Source organism: Hetaerina americana, unplaced genomic scaffold (assembly GCF_022747635.1).
Source record: "Hetaerina americana unplaced genomic scaffold, ioHetAmer1.1.p SCAF_1, whole genome shotgun sequence".
Taxonomy (NCBI): Eukaryota; Metazoa; Arthropoda; class Insecta; order Odonata; family Calopterygidae; genus Hetaerina; species Hetaerina americana.
Genome location: NW_027286069.1, coordinates 74032911 through 74052500, shown reverse-complemented (window position 1 = coordinate 74052500; position 19590 = coordinate 74032911). Strand labels below are relative to the sequence as shown.

At 35.3% G+C, this 19590-nt stretch overlaps 2 protein-coding genes across 2 annotated transcripts in view; one reads left to right on the top strand and one right to left on the bottom strand.

Moving 5' to 3' along the window:
• The window catches only part of Gga (ADP-ribosylation factor-binding protein Gga), a 31853-nt gene extending 18482 nt beyond the window's left edge, over window positions 1-13371 (bottom strand). Inside the window, exons 1-4 of the mRNA XM_071591485.1 lie at window positions 13331-13371; window positions 9155-9369; window positions 8642-8884; window positions 3440-3700 (exon numbers count right to left, since the gene is read on the bottom strand). Of these exons, the coding sequence (XP_071447586.1) occupies window positions 3440-3700; window positions 8642-8884; window positions 9155-9369; window positions 13331-13367 (756 nt within the window). The 5' untranslated portion in view covers window positions 13368-13371. The remainder of the gene's footprint in view (window positions 1-3439; window positions 3701-8641; window positions 8885-9154; window positions 9370-13330) is intronic.
• A 1531-nt stretch (window positions 13372-14902) lies between these two features.
• LOC139693381 (essential MCU regulator, mitochondrial-like) lies at window positions 14903-16298 on the top strand. Its single transcript, XM_071591512.1, has 2 exons — window positions 14903-15483; window positions 16019-16298. Exon 1 carries the CDS (start codon window positions 15189-15191, stop codon window positions 15447-15449), a length of 261 nt encoding a protein of 86 aa, XP_071447613.1. The 5' UTR covers window positions 14903-15188; the 3' UTR covers window positions 15450-15483; window positions 16019-16298.
• Window positions 16299-19590: the final 3292 nt, after the last annotated feature.

Here is a 19590-nt window from a genome sequence, read left to right as displayed (position 1 = left end):
GGAGATGTACAACATTTTTAAAAATGTTCATCTTTAAATTAAATGAGATAATTTTTTTTTGTTTTATTTTCAAAGATCGTTACTGTTGCTATGCAAGTGCAGTTTAAATAGATTACCGTAAATGTTAAGCCTGCCTGCTTCATTTTAAGATGCATGCTATCTCACAAACTAATCAAAGAAATAAAGTGACAAACAAAATTTACCATGTTTTTGAGACCTACCACTAATTTTTATTTTTTGGAAATCATACAACACATCAACTAATGCAAAATGATGTCTATTCCACAACAACACTGAGTGAAATACAAATACATGCCCACTCAAATGATCAGGCTGGTGAGAATATATTAACACAAAATACTTTTTCTACAGTGAAATTATGTACAGCCTGGTGTTTTCGCCTCTGCTGCTATGAGTGGTGCATACCTTCAGGTAATTTACATACAACGTATGCTGTTTAAATCCCAGGAATTCATTATTCTAAGAAATGGATTGAACTTATGAAATTTAGATTTATAAGAATGCAGTTAATCATTGTACATGAAATATTAGGTAATTGCCGCAAATACTCATTTCTTTCCCTGGAATAAAATTTTAAGAACCATCTCCAAAGATTTCACATGTCAATTGCTAATGCTTTCCTTTGAAATTCGATTCACTAAGGTTCAGGAGGAAAGGATAAAATGCCATGCAAATGAAAACTAAACACAAAAATATTTGAGGGTCTGATAAGTAGGTAATTGAAGGGAGAGAGTTTTGGGACTCAGAGAAAAGCAGTTTGAGAATGTTTGGAACCTGAGACTGTGAATAAAAGATTTCCTCTGGTGAAAACCATACTGACAAAACTCAATACTTTGCAATGACTTGGTGATGCAGTGGGCACTCACATGACTCTTGAGGAAGTCTGCTGCAACAAGGGAGAAACATAAAGCCAAAGAACACTCTGCATGTAGGGAAACTTGAAAGCTGATTACTACTGACAAACCAATTCACAAAAACAAGCCAACATTAAACAAACATATGTCCTAGTTCCAGCAACCACTCAAGAGTTGAAAATGGTTACAAATATTCATACATAAATACGATAAGATTTCTGCATGTAAATTGGCCAGATTAAAATGTTTTCTTACTCCACTTTGTCCAGTGCATCTTTCTGGCAAATTCACCTTTCTATCATTAAAGCACAATGGCTTTATGCAACAAGAATGTAACTCTGGTAACCCATCTGTTCATTCTCCTCCCTATTTATGCGTTTGTATTCTTCCATTTTCTTCTTTCATCACATCTATCTTCTTTCTCTAGATGATTTCTCGCGTGCCCTATGTTTTCTTAATTCTCTGTGACTTTATCATACCTATTGCTTCTTTTACTGCTCTAATATACTATTGTTAAGAGTACCCCTTTCTATTCTAATAGCCTCAATTAGATACTTATAAATTCTTTACTCTATAAGATTCCATTTTGGCACTTTCCTACCATCCTAATCCCTTAATATTCCAAACTGCATTTCATAGCAATATACCATTGTTAAGAGCACCCCTTTCTATTCTCATAGCCTCAATTAGATATTTATAAATTCTTTACTCTATCAGATTCCATTTTGGCACTTTCCTACCATCCTAATCCCTTTAAATTCCAAACCGCATTTCATAGCAACCAAATTGTTATCCAAATTTGTATTCATTCCTGTGAAGCTCTGTGAGTTGATGACAGAATTCTTAAATCCATGTCTAATGATGCAATAATCTAATAAACACCGACCTGACTTTTACGGCATTTTCCATTTTTAGCCATGCCTGTGATGATGTTTGAAGCAGGTGCTAGTTATTTCAAACCCTTCCTCTTATAGAACTCAATGCTTTCTCACAGTTATTATTTCTAATTCCTAAACTGCACTCCACAATCTCTCTTCCTTCCCTCTCTTTGACTACCACTGCATTCCAATACCCCATTGCTATTAGGAGCTTCCTTTCTTGCTAGCATGTTCCAATTATTTCTTATGATTGATCACACAAACTCTGTTTCTTTTTCCTGCTTGACTACTTGGCTTCTGTAAATCTGAATTACCACTAGATTGGTCCAGTCTGATTTATCTCTACCAAAAATATTCTATTTCCCATCTGCTCTAATCACCACCTTTTTCCCAGTTCCCCAATTCGGTACAATTGCCATACCGTGCTGACTTTCCTCCACCAAATTATAAATCAGTTTTGAACTAACGCTCTCTTCATCTAACCTCAGTAAACATAACATATATACTAACCCCCTCTCTCCATTTCTCCCCTGGCGTTTTCCAGCTTCTCCATCCTCATCATCATTCTAACATCCTAATCATTGTGATCCTCAACTGAATCTTCCTTTCTTCTGATATCAGGTGGTTTGTGCATTTTGGGCAAGTGCAGGATTTTGCATGATGATGACTGCAGAGACCTTGTCTCCTCTACTGCTAGGCACAATGCATAGCCTAGTGGGCCAAATCCCATTATTGTCAGGAAAAATATTTCCTTTGTTTCCATCCATCGAGGTAAATATAATTGAGGGGGTTTCAGATTGCCTTTCACAAGAGTATTTTTTACATGACACCATCACTTAATAAAAGGCTTCCTTGCTGGGATGAGAAGCCTTTCACAGCTTCCTCACTGAGGAACAGTTGCTGAGTAAGCTCTTTCAGTTAGTTCCCATCCTTCAACCTATCTGGCTTAGGTGACCCTACCAGGAGCAATTATCATTTCCCCAGCCAGTACAGCTCAAAGGATCAATGTAACATTCAAGCCTTTCCAAAACATCAGGATCCATGGTAGTCCATGAGATTTATGCATGATGCAGGTTTAAAAAGAACAAACAACATATTAACCAAGACAAAATTGATGTTGTGCATGGGGTATCTCACCAATAATAGATTAAGGATAAAGCTAGAATAAGGATATTCTGCTCAAGCTAAAGCTTACGCCAAGGGGGTATTTTTTTACATCCACAGAAGAAAGTACTTCTAGAATCACTGATTTAATTAGAAATCACTGTAGTCGACCAAACATTTGACATCAGGTTATCCAGAGGGTGGGTTATCTGTTGGTCTCAGCATATGATATTGCCTCCTCCCCCAACCACACCTGTTTTTATCCTCCCACCCCAATACTGGAGGCAAATGATATTTAAATATCTGAAATACGGTAGACCCTGAGGTCTACTGATCCATGGGCCCAAAAAATCAATTTGGAAGGTTGGGAAATCATGAGAAGAAACTCAACAAGTCATTTCTTCTCAATAATTTTGCAAGCATACACCTAAATATAAAACCAAAAACATTGGAAATTACCCATTTTGCATGATATTAAATTTTCATTCTACACATGAACAATAGTGAAATAATATGATTAAACTTCACTGACTGTTTTAAACACAAATTGCCAATGCTTAGGAGATATGATTAATTTATTACCTGTCGAACCATTGCCTTGATGAGTCTGTTGGCATCCTGGATATCTCTGGGATGCTTACTTTGCAGTAGCCTTTGTAAGAGCCTAGACAAATGCTCATCCTCAAAAGCAGCAGCTTTGGGCCGCTGAACTTGCCCAGGCAAAAGATTTCCTGCAGTACCACTTGGCAATGAGGAAGTCTGTTGGGCTGGAGGCAAGGTAGCTGAAGGATGAGAGATACCAGTGGTTCCTACAGTGGTTGGTGGCTGGAATGGATCTCCATCCTTTGGTAACAAAATTTAATACAGAAAAACGACTGGATATAATGGCGTCAGAAGAGGGAAGGAAAGGATGAGAATAACATAAGTGAGTTCAATAGTAGAAAAGTTACACAATTTTTTTTACAATAGTATGAGGAAAAATCCTCACACGGCTCAATACTTGTGATTAACACATTGTGATCTTCAACTCAGAAAACAAGAAGAGCAATCTCCAGGACTCTACCTGAGGAAATAGCATTATGGAGCTTTTAAGACTTGATGATGAAGTTATGCGCACTTAAAGAGTCATATAAGCCTTAACATTCTGGATGGTAAAAGCATAGAGAGAATAAATAACCATTAGGGCTTTTTACATTACAACTTTGTTAGCAGCAAATGGAGCAATGCGCATTAGATTAGCATAGGTCAAATTCAAAGAGAAGACAAGATTTTAATAAAACCAAAGTATTCCCTAAAACATAGATCATGGATAAATTTGAAACCATATGAAAATTTACAGTTTATAAAGTTAACTTTGGTAAGCAATTTTGTTCGCAAATGTACCATTTCAAAGCATATAGTATCCTTATATGGTCTTGATTACATGCAAACTCAAATGCATACAGTAAACTCTTGATTATCTATTTTAATGGATTCATAATGATGCACAGGTAATCAAAAATCAAATAAGTACAATTTTTTCCACTTTTCAGCCATTCTTTTAAGGGTGGAATGATAGTTTCACAAGAACACAACTACCATCAAGAGGATAGCAGAAATTATTGTCAGAAAGCTAAATCAATCAAGTAGCCAGGAAAAAACAAATGATTGGCAAAGGATACACAATGACAAATTCTGGTCAAGATGAATGATTTTTACACTTTGAAATCATTGCATAATAATGAAATAGGATCATTGATACCAGATTCATAAATGTCACGAGATAACAATTGAAATAATTCAACGCAGATAGTTTATGATTTCTTTGTTGCATAGTCAAATTATATATTTGCTCACTTTAAAAGAGAATATGGAATTCTTAGGGCTAATGATTGCAAGGGAAATGATAACAGGTAAAATTTTCACACAGATGGTATAAGTTTACATTAAAATAAACACTATCTATACCTTTTGATTTTGTAATCAAAATAAAAACTTTTAAGAAAGCAGAAGTATTTCAAACTTGTAATTTTTTAAAAAGTAAATCAAAGTTTCAAAGCATTTGATTATCTTAAGATCGTAACTCTTTCAAAAAATGCTGAGGTGCAGAAAAAAGAAAATATAACAGATAATCCACGAAATGGAAAATCCAAAGATAGATAATGGAATTTACTGTACATGCAATGAATAAAGGAGTGTTTGTTGATGTTAAGCAGTCCAACTCTATGAACCACCATATTTTCTTAGATAAAACATACACAGATATGATCACAGGATAAAAGTGACAACTTTCATTAACACCCAAGATATAGATGAGTAATACGGGCGAAACTGTAAGAATTAATATCTGGAGTTATTTCATTGATAAATAATGATTATTTATGAGAAACTATACATAAATGAGTAAAGCTACCCAAAATTCTAAGAATTATTACTTGAACTTGGAATGGGTATTTTGATACACCTGATAAAAAGGTTGAAATTGCCATATAATAAAAAAACAAACTTTTAAGTCACACATATTCTTTCAAAGACAGGTCAACCGCATAAAGACATTCAGCCGGAATATTTTGGGGGTCAAATGTGTTTCACAATATTGGCTTATATAAGTTTAAAGAAATTGCTAGATAATACAATAACTTTGAAATAGGAATCATTCAACTAAATATACTTGATGATGGGATAATAATAATTCAACCATTGTGATAGAAAAATTTCCCACAGCATTTTTTAATAATTTTGTAAAATATAATACCTTAAAAACTAAATATATACCAATTGAAAAAAAACCAAAACCTTCACCAAATATGAAAGTTAGTTCTATGAGGGTACTTTGTTATACGACTATTTGCTAAATGAATCATTACTTTTATGGAGTGTTTGTTTTATAAAAGGGTTCTACTCCATGACTCAAAACATATACACCTAGGAGGAAGTTTTTTCAGTAATAATGACATAGTTTGTGGACATTTACTTTAAACAGAAAAATATATCATATTTACTAATTATATACAGCATTCTTTCATTTACATAAAACGCAACAATAAATTAAAATTTCGTATTTCTTTTACTATGCTTCATGGAAACATTTACTTATATTGTTTTCCTTTTACACCAGAAAAATGCTTAACTAAAGCAATTTTGTCTTTTAAAATTATAAATTCCAAAAAAAAACTTTCTAAAGACATAAAACTTCATTTGTATAGAACTGAAACAAAACATTCCCTCTAATTGTCAATTTTTATCAACATGAATCCATTTAATTGAAAATGAAATGGCTTTTTAAAAGTTAAAGTGAACTCATTAAGACTAATTAGCAGTCTGTTTTTGGTCTTGTTTCATCATGATTAGGTGCTGACTGATGCTGCTGTCTGACTGGTAAATTTAAAGACACACATCTTCTGGGACATAACTCCCAATGAAATTCTACAAAAGGAGCTAATGATTTAGTCTTGGCACATCGAAACATCAAGATTCTGTCTAATGAATGATTAAAATAAAATGGTACTTCTTTTGTATCTTCAACTTGTTTCATAAACGTCTCCAAAATGCATGCTGTTAATTCTGGCTTTTCAGGCTCTGAATCATTCCCTTCTCTTTTGCATTTATTAGAATTTGGTGCCACCAGATCTAATTCAGCAATGGACATTTCCTCTGTATAGAATTTCTGAGAATTCTTGCCTCTCACCTTTTTCCATTTCTTCAAGCCTTCACCCCTGAAGTGTGCTTTATGATATAAATTGTTTTCCAAATTTTCTTTGTATAGCCTGGAAAGTCTTCAAAGTTAAGAATGATATTAGATAAACGTTTCCAGATATGGTTTACTGTTTCACTTCATACTTCTTTTATTATTTCAATTGCCTTTCAAATATAAGGAAGCACCTTGAATGCATGATTTTTCTCTTCAGGCAGATACTATTTCACTTCACAAACAGAGCACTTCTCATTCCAATCGTCAGCAGGTTAACCCCAGTTTTGCCATAACTTCAAATTTTCTGCTCTATACACTGGGACATGTTAGCACCTAAAAACTACAACTGCATTGTTCAAAATAGAAGGGAATGCTGTATTCTTTAAAATACGAGGTTATACTGCGTTGTTCAAACTAGTCTTTTGATACTTTAAAGCCAGAAGCTGGTCATGCATCTTTAGCAATCTACACTCAATGTGATTTTCCAAAATAAACTAATCCCATTGGTAGGAAACACATTATTTCAGTGAGTTCAAGGAACAATGTAATATTCAGCTGATCCATTATTGACAGACAAAGCAATTTTGCCTCCAATCTTCACATTATGAAGTTGAAATTGCTCAATGAATCAATGAAACCATCATCTGCTGGCCTTATAAGTGAAAGTTACTCATTCTTCATCACTTTCTTCAAATTTTAAAAGCTCATATATGCCCAGTTTTTTATTAATAATAACAGTCTCATCCAAAGGAGCACACTTTTGCACCTGATCACTGATCCTATAGTTCAGCATCTTTTCCATTTCCTTCATTGGTATACCTTACCTACTAACATAGGAAGTATTAGCAGAAGCATTTACACTAATACTAAATGAATTTTTTCTTCCACTTTCTTCATGGTTCTTAATGTAGATTCATGTATGCCAAATCGACAAGACAATAATGCAGCTGAAGTTCTTTCTCACAGTAAAGGCAGCTCATCTTACAAGTGCAACCCCTATTTTTCTTTTTAGCATCTTCTTAATACTTGCAGCTGGTATTTTTTGGCCCATATTGAGGTGCACAGTGATGAAAAATAAAAAAATGCATCGCAGAACACAAGCGCAAACACATTTCTGTATACTATGCTACGAGGGTTACTATTCGCAGTCAAGGCAAGTGATTCCCCACTGCAATCTACTTCCTTTCAGCATGGAGAAGGAAGAATGGGAAGGAGAATAGGATTACCCTGGAGAAGATCAGGCTTACTTTGCTTTTATGACCGGATGACTATTGCTGTGGGTCAACACATGGGATATCTTGCAGAGTGCTGACCATCAAGAAATCATCTTGTCAATACTTTCATGATTCAGCCTTGGCAACCTCTGCAGTGAGTTATGAGTGCATTTCATCTTCAGGGAGAAAAGATATTTTCCAGCATAAATATTCCTGGGGGCTAAGAGATCCTTTGGCACTATGCATGTCACTTCTTTTTAAGATTGGCAGTTAGGAAATAAGTCTCACATGACGTGAAGGAACCTATCTCCAGGTTGAAGTTGAAAGTCAAAAAAGAATTGTTGCATTGTTAAAAAATATGTTAAATGCAATGAATGAGTTTTCATTCGGAGCAGGCAGACTTGGAAATGAGTACAGATTCATATCAGAACCAGATGGCATTTGCCAACATTTGGCAAAACACTAATACCTTTAATAGTACAAATGTTTCCTCCCTGATGATCTTTCTAGGATCAAACTTAAGAGGGAAAATTGTAATTCAAGGAAACCACGTGTAAGAGATTAACTTCCTGCAGCTAGAAAAGCCCATCATATAAACCTCATATATTTGAATCTACATTCTGGGGAGTCTCACTCACTTGTTTTGATTTATATTAAAATGTTTAACAAATACAGGTTTTAAAACAAGTTCTAATAATGAAACTTTATTTTTGTACTCAACCTTTCACAAAGGGTACCAATATACATATTTCTATTTTGGAAAGACGTGAGCTAAGGTTGTTTTTTTCAAGTCATGGCCAGGAATTAGCTCCCTAAGGACCAATATTTTTGTTAGGATAGTCAAATGATGGCCAATTAAATCGGTAAGCTGAACAGCAAATATAGATAAAAATATATTACCTTCACAACACCTTGCTTCCGAAGCATTGCATATGCTTCGCGAACTTTGGGCAAGGGTGGATTTTGCCCTTCAACTGATGCCCAATGACGAAGTAGGGCCAAAACCCTTGCTTGAACATCAGGTGGTGTTCTGGCTCCAAGATACTTTGGAGAAACCAGTTTGATGAGCTCATTTAAGAAGCGAAACTTGCCCACTTCAGCTCGAAATACAGGCCCACACCCTCCCATGCATGCCTCCAAAACCTAAAATTACAACATAAAAACAATGTAAATAGGAAAATCACAAGTTGCAGAAATAGAAAGCAGAAGAAAAAGTGAATGGGACAGCAAATGAGAAAAAATTCCAGTGAGAGACAGAAAATGGCTATGTGAAAATAAAGAATTATGAAGACCTGAATACATTACTTGACACAAGAGATCAAGCAGAGGGAGGCATAATATTAGTCTCAGGACAAATGACCACTCACAATGAGCCATTAAAACTTACGCAATACTAATTATAGGAGTACTCACATTGAGAGCTTGCAAAGCCTCCCATTCTATAGGAGACTGCACTTTGGCAGCAATTAGTTTGGCAGCTGCATGAGCAATTGAAGTTGCTGGTGATCCTTCCACGGAAATATCTCCAACTGACTCCCCACCTCTATCAACACTATGCCGCACAGCTTCGACAAAAGCCCCCACAGCAGCAGAACTTATGGCTGCATTTTGGGGACTAGTGGCATGCTCTATAATAAAGGAAAAAATAAACGTGATTTGTTTAATCTTACCATGTAGAAATTCAACCTGAAGAATAACTATGATAGGGATTGCAACCTCAAGGAGAAGTATTTTCAATTGCTGAAACTGCTCAGAAAGTAAAGAAATTAAAGAAATTTTTAATAAAAATAAATTATATTAGTAACCTTTGGGGAGGTCCAATAAAAAGAGAAATTATAATGTGAATTAAATTATTTGTTCAAATACCCAATAATTCAGTAAACAATTGAAGATTAAGAAGAGATAAAGTAGCATACTTCTACCTTTCAGTTGCAGTGCTACATATATGTATTGCACTAAGTAGCATTAGTAATACTTTACTTATATTTATCATTTAGCAGTAGTAGCAACAGTGACACTATCCAAAAACTTCCATTCCTAATCCAGGACTTTCCATTGATTTCTCTTTTTGGGGTACCTAGTCATTCATCAATCGGTTCTTATATTAGACCATGCATACTTTCTAGTTTCACATTTCCCTCTTTCCATAAACTACAATGAAATGGAATGGCATGAGAGTATTCCAATGGTCTTCAGAGCTAAACTGTTAGGAGCAATGGTGAGCACTTCCAGGCACTAAGACAAGTAAAACAAAAGGCAATAAAACATGATGGACGCCAGGTAAAAGTTGGACCATGCAGGATCTGTACCTCAGTAAGGCAAAAGTAATCCGACCCTAGTGAAGACACAATTTAAGTTAAGAGGTGCCATAATGAAAACACTGCTGAGAAAGGCAAAGGAGACTAAAATCATATTTCCAAGGTAAACAATAGCAGAGTAATGAATCCTGGAAGTTACAGATCTTGGCACTTTGGAATGGACATTGCACCAAGTGGCGGGGGAGGCAATACCTCTGTGGCCACCATCACATGAAATCTTGGCACAACAGAATCAAAAGCAGCTAAAATGCAGCATTAAAGGGTGAGCACAACTATGAAGTGTGGAGATGGTATGTTATTGCATGAAGGAAGCTGAAATAATAGTATGTAGCTGAGCAATTTATACCAAATGTGAAGGGGTCAGCATGGTGTAGCCATTGAAGTGAACAAAAAAGTACAGACGATACAGGCCAAAAAAACAAATTTAAAGTTACTAACAATTACAGCAAGTATTATTATTGGTTGTGCCCTTCAATAAGTCCTTAGAAAATGCAGGAGATATTGCTTAGTATTAGTAGAAAAATTTGCTATAAGTAGGCCTCATCTCCCTCTTGACTACTGTTAAGTTTGAACTATATCCATCATGTGGTTTCATTTGCACAGTTGATTGAAGCACCAACAGAGATCAAAGCCAGATTGGATGAAGTTCATAGTATATCTGCTTCGGTGTTCTTTACTGCTTAGAACTGGGTAAATGAGTTCAAATAATAATGAGGCCAGAGGCTTATCATAAGGTAGTACAGTGTTTTCAATTTAGCACGAAATATTGCGTAAGACAAAAATCTCAGCAAGATAGGCACTTTGTTTGCTATCAGTGGATGATAATTGTAATCATGTGGTTGACTTGGAGGCTGGTTTGGTGCTTTTCTGTAAAAATCCTGTGGAGTTTCCACAACGATGGATATCTGTAGGTGAAACATGGATACACTACTACACTCCAGACACAAAGGAACAGTCGAAACTGTGGGTTTCAAAAGGCAATCTGGCTCTGAAGAAGGTGGAGATGTTAAAATCAGCCAACAAGGCGATAGCCACAGTTTTTCGGTAAGCAATCAGAATCATCTACTTTGATTACTAGCAATAAGAACAAATGATTCAGGGAGCATCCTCTATTGCACCAGTTGAACACAAAAATCAAGGAAAAAGCCCTCATTTGGCATAGAAAAAAATCTCTCCCATCAAGGCAATGCATGTGGGCACAGTTTCCATGGCAAAAATTATGGAATTAAAGTTTGAATTATTTCAACATCCATCATATTCACCAGATTTGGCTCCCAGTGACACTTCTTATTTCCAAAATGTAAACATTGGCTCAGCATAAAATGATAAATGTTGAATGAGGAGGTCATTGCTAACACAGATGCCTATTTCGTGGACCTTCCAAAATCCTACCCTTAGGACGGCTTAAAAAAACTGAAGAAACTCTGGAACAAGTGTATCAAGCCTAAAGGATTTATGTCGTAAAATCTACCCAAAATAATTTTTATATTTATTCCTAAGAACTCATTGAATGGCCAATTGATATGTTGAGAGCACATAAGTTAGGTGCAAAATTTTAAGCTTTAACTGCAATTACAGAAAATACAACCAGAATCAATTTCCAAACTTCTTTGGATTTGAAAATTAAATGTAGAGAATAGGTGGGAAGATCAAATATAAGTGGCTGGGTAATATGCATAGGGACCATTAAGAAGAATAAACGTAAAATAAACAAATTAAGAAGTGATGAAACACAGGAGAGATGAAGAGATATACAAGCGAGATGGAAAGGTAAGAAGGAAAACAAAAGCAAAATAACATATTGAAGTGAATATAATGAGTTATTGGCACACCCAAGAACCTAATCCCCATCTTAAGAGAAACAGTTCAGCCAGACAGCATTATACTTTGTTCAAAAAACTACATCAAAGTTTAACTTAAGGGCTGCATTATCTTTAAGAGTTTCTTCTGATTCAACAGAATTGAATTTTATTAATACCATCACTAAATACATAAAAATAAATAGTATTAATTTCATTGGACTCTGTGAAGTTATAAAACATTTATACAAATTTTATTTTTCTCGTGCAATGTAAATTGTAATAAATTTTCTACACCTATACTTTGTTAAAGGTAGGTATACTGTAAGCTGCATCTTTGAATAGGGTGTTTCCTCCCTTGATAATAAGTATTGATATTATTGCTAAGAAGTGGCACGGCACAAATATCTACTTTATCGAAACATACTTTACCACGTACAAACAGGATGGAATCCCTACTTATACCACAGAGGGGATATCATATGGTTGGAATTGCAGATAGACTAAAAATCGCTCAATCATCAAGTGGCATGAACCGCCAAAGTTTCAAATTTCATAACATTTGTTCAAGGACAAATCAAATTATACAATTTGTTAGACAGTTGCCTTAGGGTGACTTTGGGTTTTTACATCATTGACGGGAAAAGTGATACAAGACTTTAAGCCATACATTTTCTAGTATGTAAGAATTTTCTCTCATCGAAGAATGAGAAAGTTTATCTAAAATTATAATCCAAAACATTTAAAATGGCACCAAAAACCGGATGAAGTAAATAAAATGAAAAATGTACACCCGTGCGAGCAGTCGCTGAAAATCAACACCTTCATATTTTTCCTATCGTAGCAGGTCGGAAAACCTCATAGCATTCTAATTTCATCAGAAAAATGCATCGCATTAGCAACACTATTGTATATAATTTTCATAAATGCAAGCCACAACGTTTATAAATAAATAGCAAAGGAGAATACAAAAAGCGCGCATTAAAAAGACACGAAAAACCATGGAAATTTGGTCATTGAGTTCGTGAAGATTAACTTAGGGCCTAAATTAATGAGTTTACAATGGTCAGATCGCGAAATAGTAATATCGGCACGTCAACCACAGTGCAAATCGAGGTATTTAAAAAGTGACATTCGACACATCAACAACACGTATCGTATTCTTATAACCAGAAATTATCAGTTAACTTTTAGGTGATACCAGCCACCGCAGAAGTGAGGCCTATAAATGTATTTTAGGAATACCTATATTAACAATTTCCTCTTCGAGTGCCATTAAAACGAGCATAACAGCGACATTTAGTGTGTTAGAGAGAAAAAATACAAGAATTGACGAAGTATTATGATCTTTTAGTAAGACATCCATAATTATGTTATTGAACAATTGATCTAAGTATTTCTAATGTATAGAAAATTCGGCATTGTTTTTATTTATAATCTAGTAAGGCAGATAAGGACCGGTGATTACTTACGTATCAGCTCTTCCAAAGAAGATACTTCGGCTTCCATATTGCAATACTGATCACGTGACCCGTAATCAGCAGTAGCATATGTCATTTGTTTCCTTTGACAAAATTGCGCATAAAACGAGTCCTGAATATTGTACACCACGATCGTGCATATTATTTAAACAAAACACGCTGGTGACTTAAATGTTGTTACTTAGAAAATTGAGAACTAATATAATGTGTCTATGCGTCCACCATTGAAACTCTTTGCCGATTCAAGTTTTATTTCTATTATTTTGTTTCTGCATGCTACCTGCATGCATTCGGACAAGTCGGAAAACGACTATAGATCTCACTACATGAATTTTCTAAAGCCAAAAAAAGAGCATGTCACTTTGTTACTCCGCTGCAATTGTTTTCTGCCTCAAACATTTCTGTTATTTTCTGACTACAGACCTTACAAAAAATAAGGCATTTGTTACTTAAGTCCAGTTATATTTCTACGAATTATAATCTTACTTGCAACTGTCAGAACATATGTAAAGTATCATGGGATTTTTTTCGTAGGGCATAACGTGAAAGCTTAGACGATCAAACATTTCTGCAATTGCGCTATATTCCACAGAGAAAGCATCACCTCAATTACGAAAAGTCTTATCTTACATGTGGCTGCGATGAAAAATGACAATCCAGTCAATTTGAAATATCGATACCATAAAGCGACAGGAAAAATGAGCTCAATGACCGTCCGCACCATCAACACTCTGATTCGCATATTAACCAAAAGCATCTTCACAAGAGAATGATTAAAAACCTGTATAGGTACACAAAACACATAATATTAATGTGCTAATTAGAGATCATATATATGTGGATAGGAGTAATATCAAGTCCTATAAAATATGTAGTTTGATGAATTTACATCCCAATAAATCAACAATCGCGTAATTTCCCGTATTAAACTAGGATTACTTATATTGGGGTAATTTAATACGTAAAATACACTATTTATTTTAACTTCAGTGGAATACAAAAAAATATACATACATGTCGAGGAAATACTTGAGGATTATTTGAGAAAATTAAGTCCATGCAATTGAATATTTTTAAAAATAGCCTCAGGTATTTGTTCATGTTAAACAAACGAGTTAGACGACTATGTAGAATGCTAATGAGGGTGGAGACATTCATAATTTGATTGATTTACCTAAAATTGCCGAAAGTGCGTAACAACCCAAGATTAAGATGCACGCCAATCATTTCATCAAGTTTATGTTTCCATAAGAAGGGAATGTATGTAAACAGCTATATGCAGAAAAGTATTAAAAGCATTTCGAACCTATATTTAACCTTCGACCATTTTTAAAAAGAAAAAATCATACCTTTAACACCGAGACATTAAAATGCGTGGTTTTTTCAGGGAGAATGCAAGCTTAACTTGTGTTGGTCAACTTTAAAAATCCTCCAAAGATCGCCGCCCTTGTCTAATTTAACAAATGAAATACGATTCCTAGATCTAAGAGTGACATGGGTTGGTCAATTTTCCAAGTTGTCAGAATTCATAAATCTTACTTATAATTCCACTCGTGCGCAGGCGGTTAGAAATAATAGGAGTCTTTAGATTTTAGGTTCATTATGAGCTCTTCCATGTGATGGAATATTTGATTTAATCCGAACATGACACAATCCCCCACTTCCAACAAAAATAAAACAAACAACATACAGCAGTTTAAGCGCAACGTTAAAAGTAGTTGAAGGTTGCCTTAGGTTGACCATCATGTCGGTAACTTTTAGCTAAGGTATCTGTCGCTAAGGTGAAATAGTTTCTTGGACAGACCTTTAGGGCGTTGAAGTAATCCTGCACAGTCCTAAGTGATCTAGAATGGCTGCCTCGATGGTAAGATCATCTTGGAAAACGTATATTGGATTACATCTGCGCCATACCAACACCAGAACGGCGACTAACACATCAAGCGGAGCAATGTTGCCCGAACCTAGGAGAACACCCTTCGGTCTTATTGGCGTAGTTTGTGCTGTTGTACCTGGGTTGTTGGTAGGAGCTACCATCAGCAAAAACATAGCGAGCTTTCTTGAAGAAAATGACTTGTTCGTACCATCTGATGACGACGATGATGATGACTAATAAGCCTGCTTACTGATAGCCTTCATTAGATAGAGTAAGTACTGAATGAAATGCCACTGAAGGTATTTGAAAAATTAATTAGTAGACTATTGTGCCTTGACCTAAACACCAAACATGGTTTATTACTGCCTAATATTTATTAATGGTGTTGTAAATACAATGGAAGCATTGATTTATTAAGCCGCGAGATGCAGAAATGTTATGGGAAGACTTTCATTCCTGCATCTATTTACTAAGCTGCTGCATCAATATTTACCGAGAAAATATTTATGACATATTGCACCTCAATATGTCATAGAAAATGAATGTCACCTACTCCTCGATTGTCATTTTCACAAACGTGAACAGTATAATGCAGCTTATGGTGACTATTTTTATAGAATCATATAATGGATCGTTTTCGCCGGGACATTAAATTTGAAAAGCAATTCCTCGTGTGATGCGTTGGAATTGTTGCCCATTACTTAACTGTTGACATGTAATTAAAAAACACCTTCATAGAGGCGGGTCAAATGACATTGAAAGTTAATTTTATGGCTATACAATGATTTGTCTTTCTTTACGGACAGGTTTTCCTTCCGGATTCATGGCATCTCATCTTGTGGGAGCCGTTTCATAGCCTAAACTAATACATTTCATTTGAATTTAGTGAAACATGAATCCGTTGTGAGAGATGTAATTTTGCTCTTTGAAAGAAAATTTCGCTGAATAAAAATACATAGTTACTGTTATCGAATGTGAGAAATCGACAAGCTCTCTTGTTAATATGAAAGTGTTATAGACATTTAATTGTGATTTTTGAGCTAATTATGTGAGCGCTGTGTTACAAATAAATTATTACCTAAGCCAGTGTCCTTTTTATTTTAATCAAAGAAACCTGCATACTTTTTATACATGGCTTCTATCTTAGGTGTGAGGAATGCAGTGATAATAATTGCATTTCTTCTTTCTTTTGCTTTTTTAGCCTTGGATCTAAGTATTCTAAATATTTACCCATTTCTTAAACCTTAATTTGCAAGTTACTTGATATTTCTCGGCTGCAATTGCTTGTACTAAAAAAATGTGTTTCTGAAATGATCATTGATCATCTTGAAAATTGCCAGCACATCTAGGGTAGTTTCATGACTAGAACCAAGGTTCCTGTATGAGGATGTAACCTTGTAAAATCATGGCCACAAATTTATAATTTCAGCCCTTTGGATATCTCTTTTCCCAAAAATTTTGAATTTTCTGCCAAAAGTACAACTATATGGATAAATATGGTTAGCTGCTAAGTGAATGAGTGCACTTGACAAATAAGTGGTGAAACTCCTACGAAGGATGTGGGGGTTCATCCTTGTGAGGCAAGTCCGTGGAACCTTATAAAGGTGCTGTGGCTACTGTTAATCGCCCAAATGAAGCAGAATCATGATTCTATGAGTTATTTATTAAAATATTAATCTCGCTGCAATTGTCCTAGTGGCAACAGTAAAGTCTGGTCAATTGTCACTCTTAAAAATGCACGTACATACTTACACAAGAAGAACAGAAATGACACAAAATGCTCTTGTATACAATGACACTTAAAGATTACCAACCTCACCTTTACCATCACACAAGGGCTAGGTTCACACCACGCCAACAACACTCCATCCATCGCTGCACTCAATCCATAATCATGCACTTTCAATTTCATATACCATTCAAAATCACATACCGTTAACATGACATTCACTTTTGCAATACAACTTCTCATGTCATCCACTTCACTTACAAACAATATTTTAATATGTACAATAGTATAATAATCAATGAAGTTAATCAACTTGTGGCTGCTTTACCATTATTATTAAACTCCTAAAATTGGATGTAAAGGGCTCAAACAAACCTACAGGCAGCTGGTTCCAGAATGATGAAAGAGATGCAGTGGAGGGGACAGAAACACCTTCAAATGAATAGGTAGTAAGAAATTTTGTGACAGCTGCAGCACTGACAATGAGACTATCCTTAGATGTTGCAGTCCACAATCTTCTCTTGACTTCTGCTGACCTTAAAAAAAATAATGGGAACTCCTCAGGTGACATACTGGAGCTGATCTAGTTCCTCATGATAGGGACTATACATCAGCCTAAGCAGTCAATCAATTGAGAGTTGGAAAGTTGGGTATATGGGGAGTTCACAGCATTAAAGTTAGAGATTTGTAACCTGGGATTTGACAAACAAGGTGTAAGGGTAATGATTCAAATTGGGCCTATGGGGTGGGTGCTACAAGACAATTTGCAAAGGTTCCAAAAATAGAAATGCAGGAGTAGGTATTGGAATACAGCCCAAGAATCCCACAATGAGAGAGAATATTCCATTGGGAGGAGAACACATCAGTAGAACTCAAGACCTAGAATAGTAGTATAGGTAGGTGACACATGTCATTGGCCTGGGATACGCATCAAGTGAGGCAAACAAACTCGAGTACATACCACATAACATTCGGCAAAAAGTGGCAGCATATGAAAATTGTGAATTGCCATGATCAATTAAATCTTTGAAGTTAACATTTACAAAAGAAGGGATACTGCACGTGCAATAAAATATTGACTTCTATATACATACATGTATGTGTGTGAGCTAAATCTGATAAAGTGAGAATTTAATGCAGCTTATTGAAATAGATCTAATATCCTTCCAGTTAACCATAGTGTTTCTCAAGGTTCAGTCAGTTGGTCCCTTACTTTGCCTTGCAATGATCAATAATATTTCTTCTAATCTTACATGTAATACATAGTGTATGGAGGTGGTATCAGCTCTGTGCAAAGACACAAACTTGCGCCATGTGTTAATGAAATATCAAATAATATTCTCTCGCAGACTCATGGCTTATTTATTTATTCAGTATTAGTTCGAAAACAGCACATTTTGGCCTTTACATCGAACTGTTAACAACGACAACAATGGACACATTTAAAAACACCCAAGCCCTAGGTGGAGGAAAACTCACCCTGGCGGGAATCGAACCCGCGACCCTTGGAATGGCAGACGAGGACGTTACCCTGCCGCCACCGGGGTCGGCTTGTTCTCTCTAAATGGATTGGCCTTAAACACCAACAAAACTCAGTATTTACTGTGTAATCTGAGTCTCAGCTCAACTGAAGTAAATCAATTAAGATGCAGGTAATCCATATTGATGGCAAGTTAACTTTGGATCAACATATTCCTGTATCATCAAAAAGACTTTCAAAGTCCCTATATATGCTAAGCAAACTTGGGATGCTAATTCTAACCTAGTACTTCAGCACTATTCCTTATTTCAATGTCATATAACATTTGAATTAAAATTCTGGAGAAGGTCCCATTATGTGCAACAAATACTTCAGAAAAGGCTATTGGAGCTATTTATTTTTCCTCATCAACAGAACCGTGTAGGCCTCTTTTTCAGGCTAGGCACACTAACAGCATACTGGTAGCATCTTTATGCATTGAACTCTTAATGCACAAACCAGGAAAACCTTTGTAAATACCTCACAAGATCTTAGGTACATATGCACAATACCAGCGAGTAAGGCCACATTTATGGCATTTATTGTACTAAACTATGAACTCTACTATGAAAGGATAGACATAAAAATTTTCATCGACACTACCATCTGAAGCAAAGCCAGTCTTCCCTGAGAAATTCAGTCGAGTTCTGCACACAAAGTTTGTAGGTAAAGGCCTATACTCTACAGCTGAATTTTGGGAAACAAATGTAAATTAAATTAGTTTTTAATACTGCAGGGTTTCTCTGCTCCATACTTATGTATACTGGCTACCTCAGGACATGTTTTTTCTTACTTGTATGTCTTATTAATGTTTTTTATGTTTCTGTGCTGTTTTAATTTGGTGGCATCTGTAATGTTCCACACACTGATTTTATGAATAAAGATTATTATTATTAATTTAATATTGGTGTTCCTTGATAAATTGTTTCTCTCATAGGCCTTACTATTTTCACAATCCATACTGAATAGCATTTACTCCACCAAATTTTTATTTGAATGGTATGTTGGGTTTAGTACTAGGCGAGCTCTATGCTGATTTAACAAACTACTTAATATGTTTGTGGATTGTGTCCAAGAGAAAAAATTGTGGGGCTATTATTGATTTTTATCTACCACAAGCATTGTCCTCA

Bases quoted from the DNA above. Each gene is read 5' to 3' on its own strand.
- LOC139693381 (XM_071591512.1), top strand. From the start codon at position 15,189: ATGGCTGCCTCGATGGTAAGATCATCTTGGAAAACGTATATTGGATTA.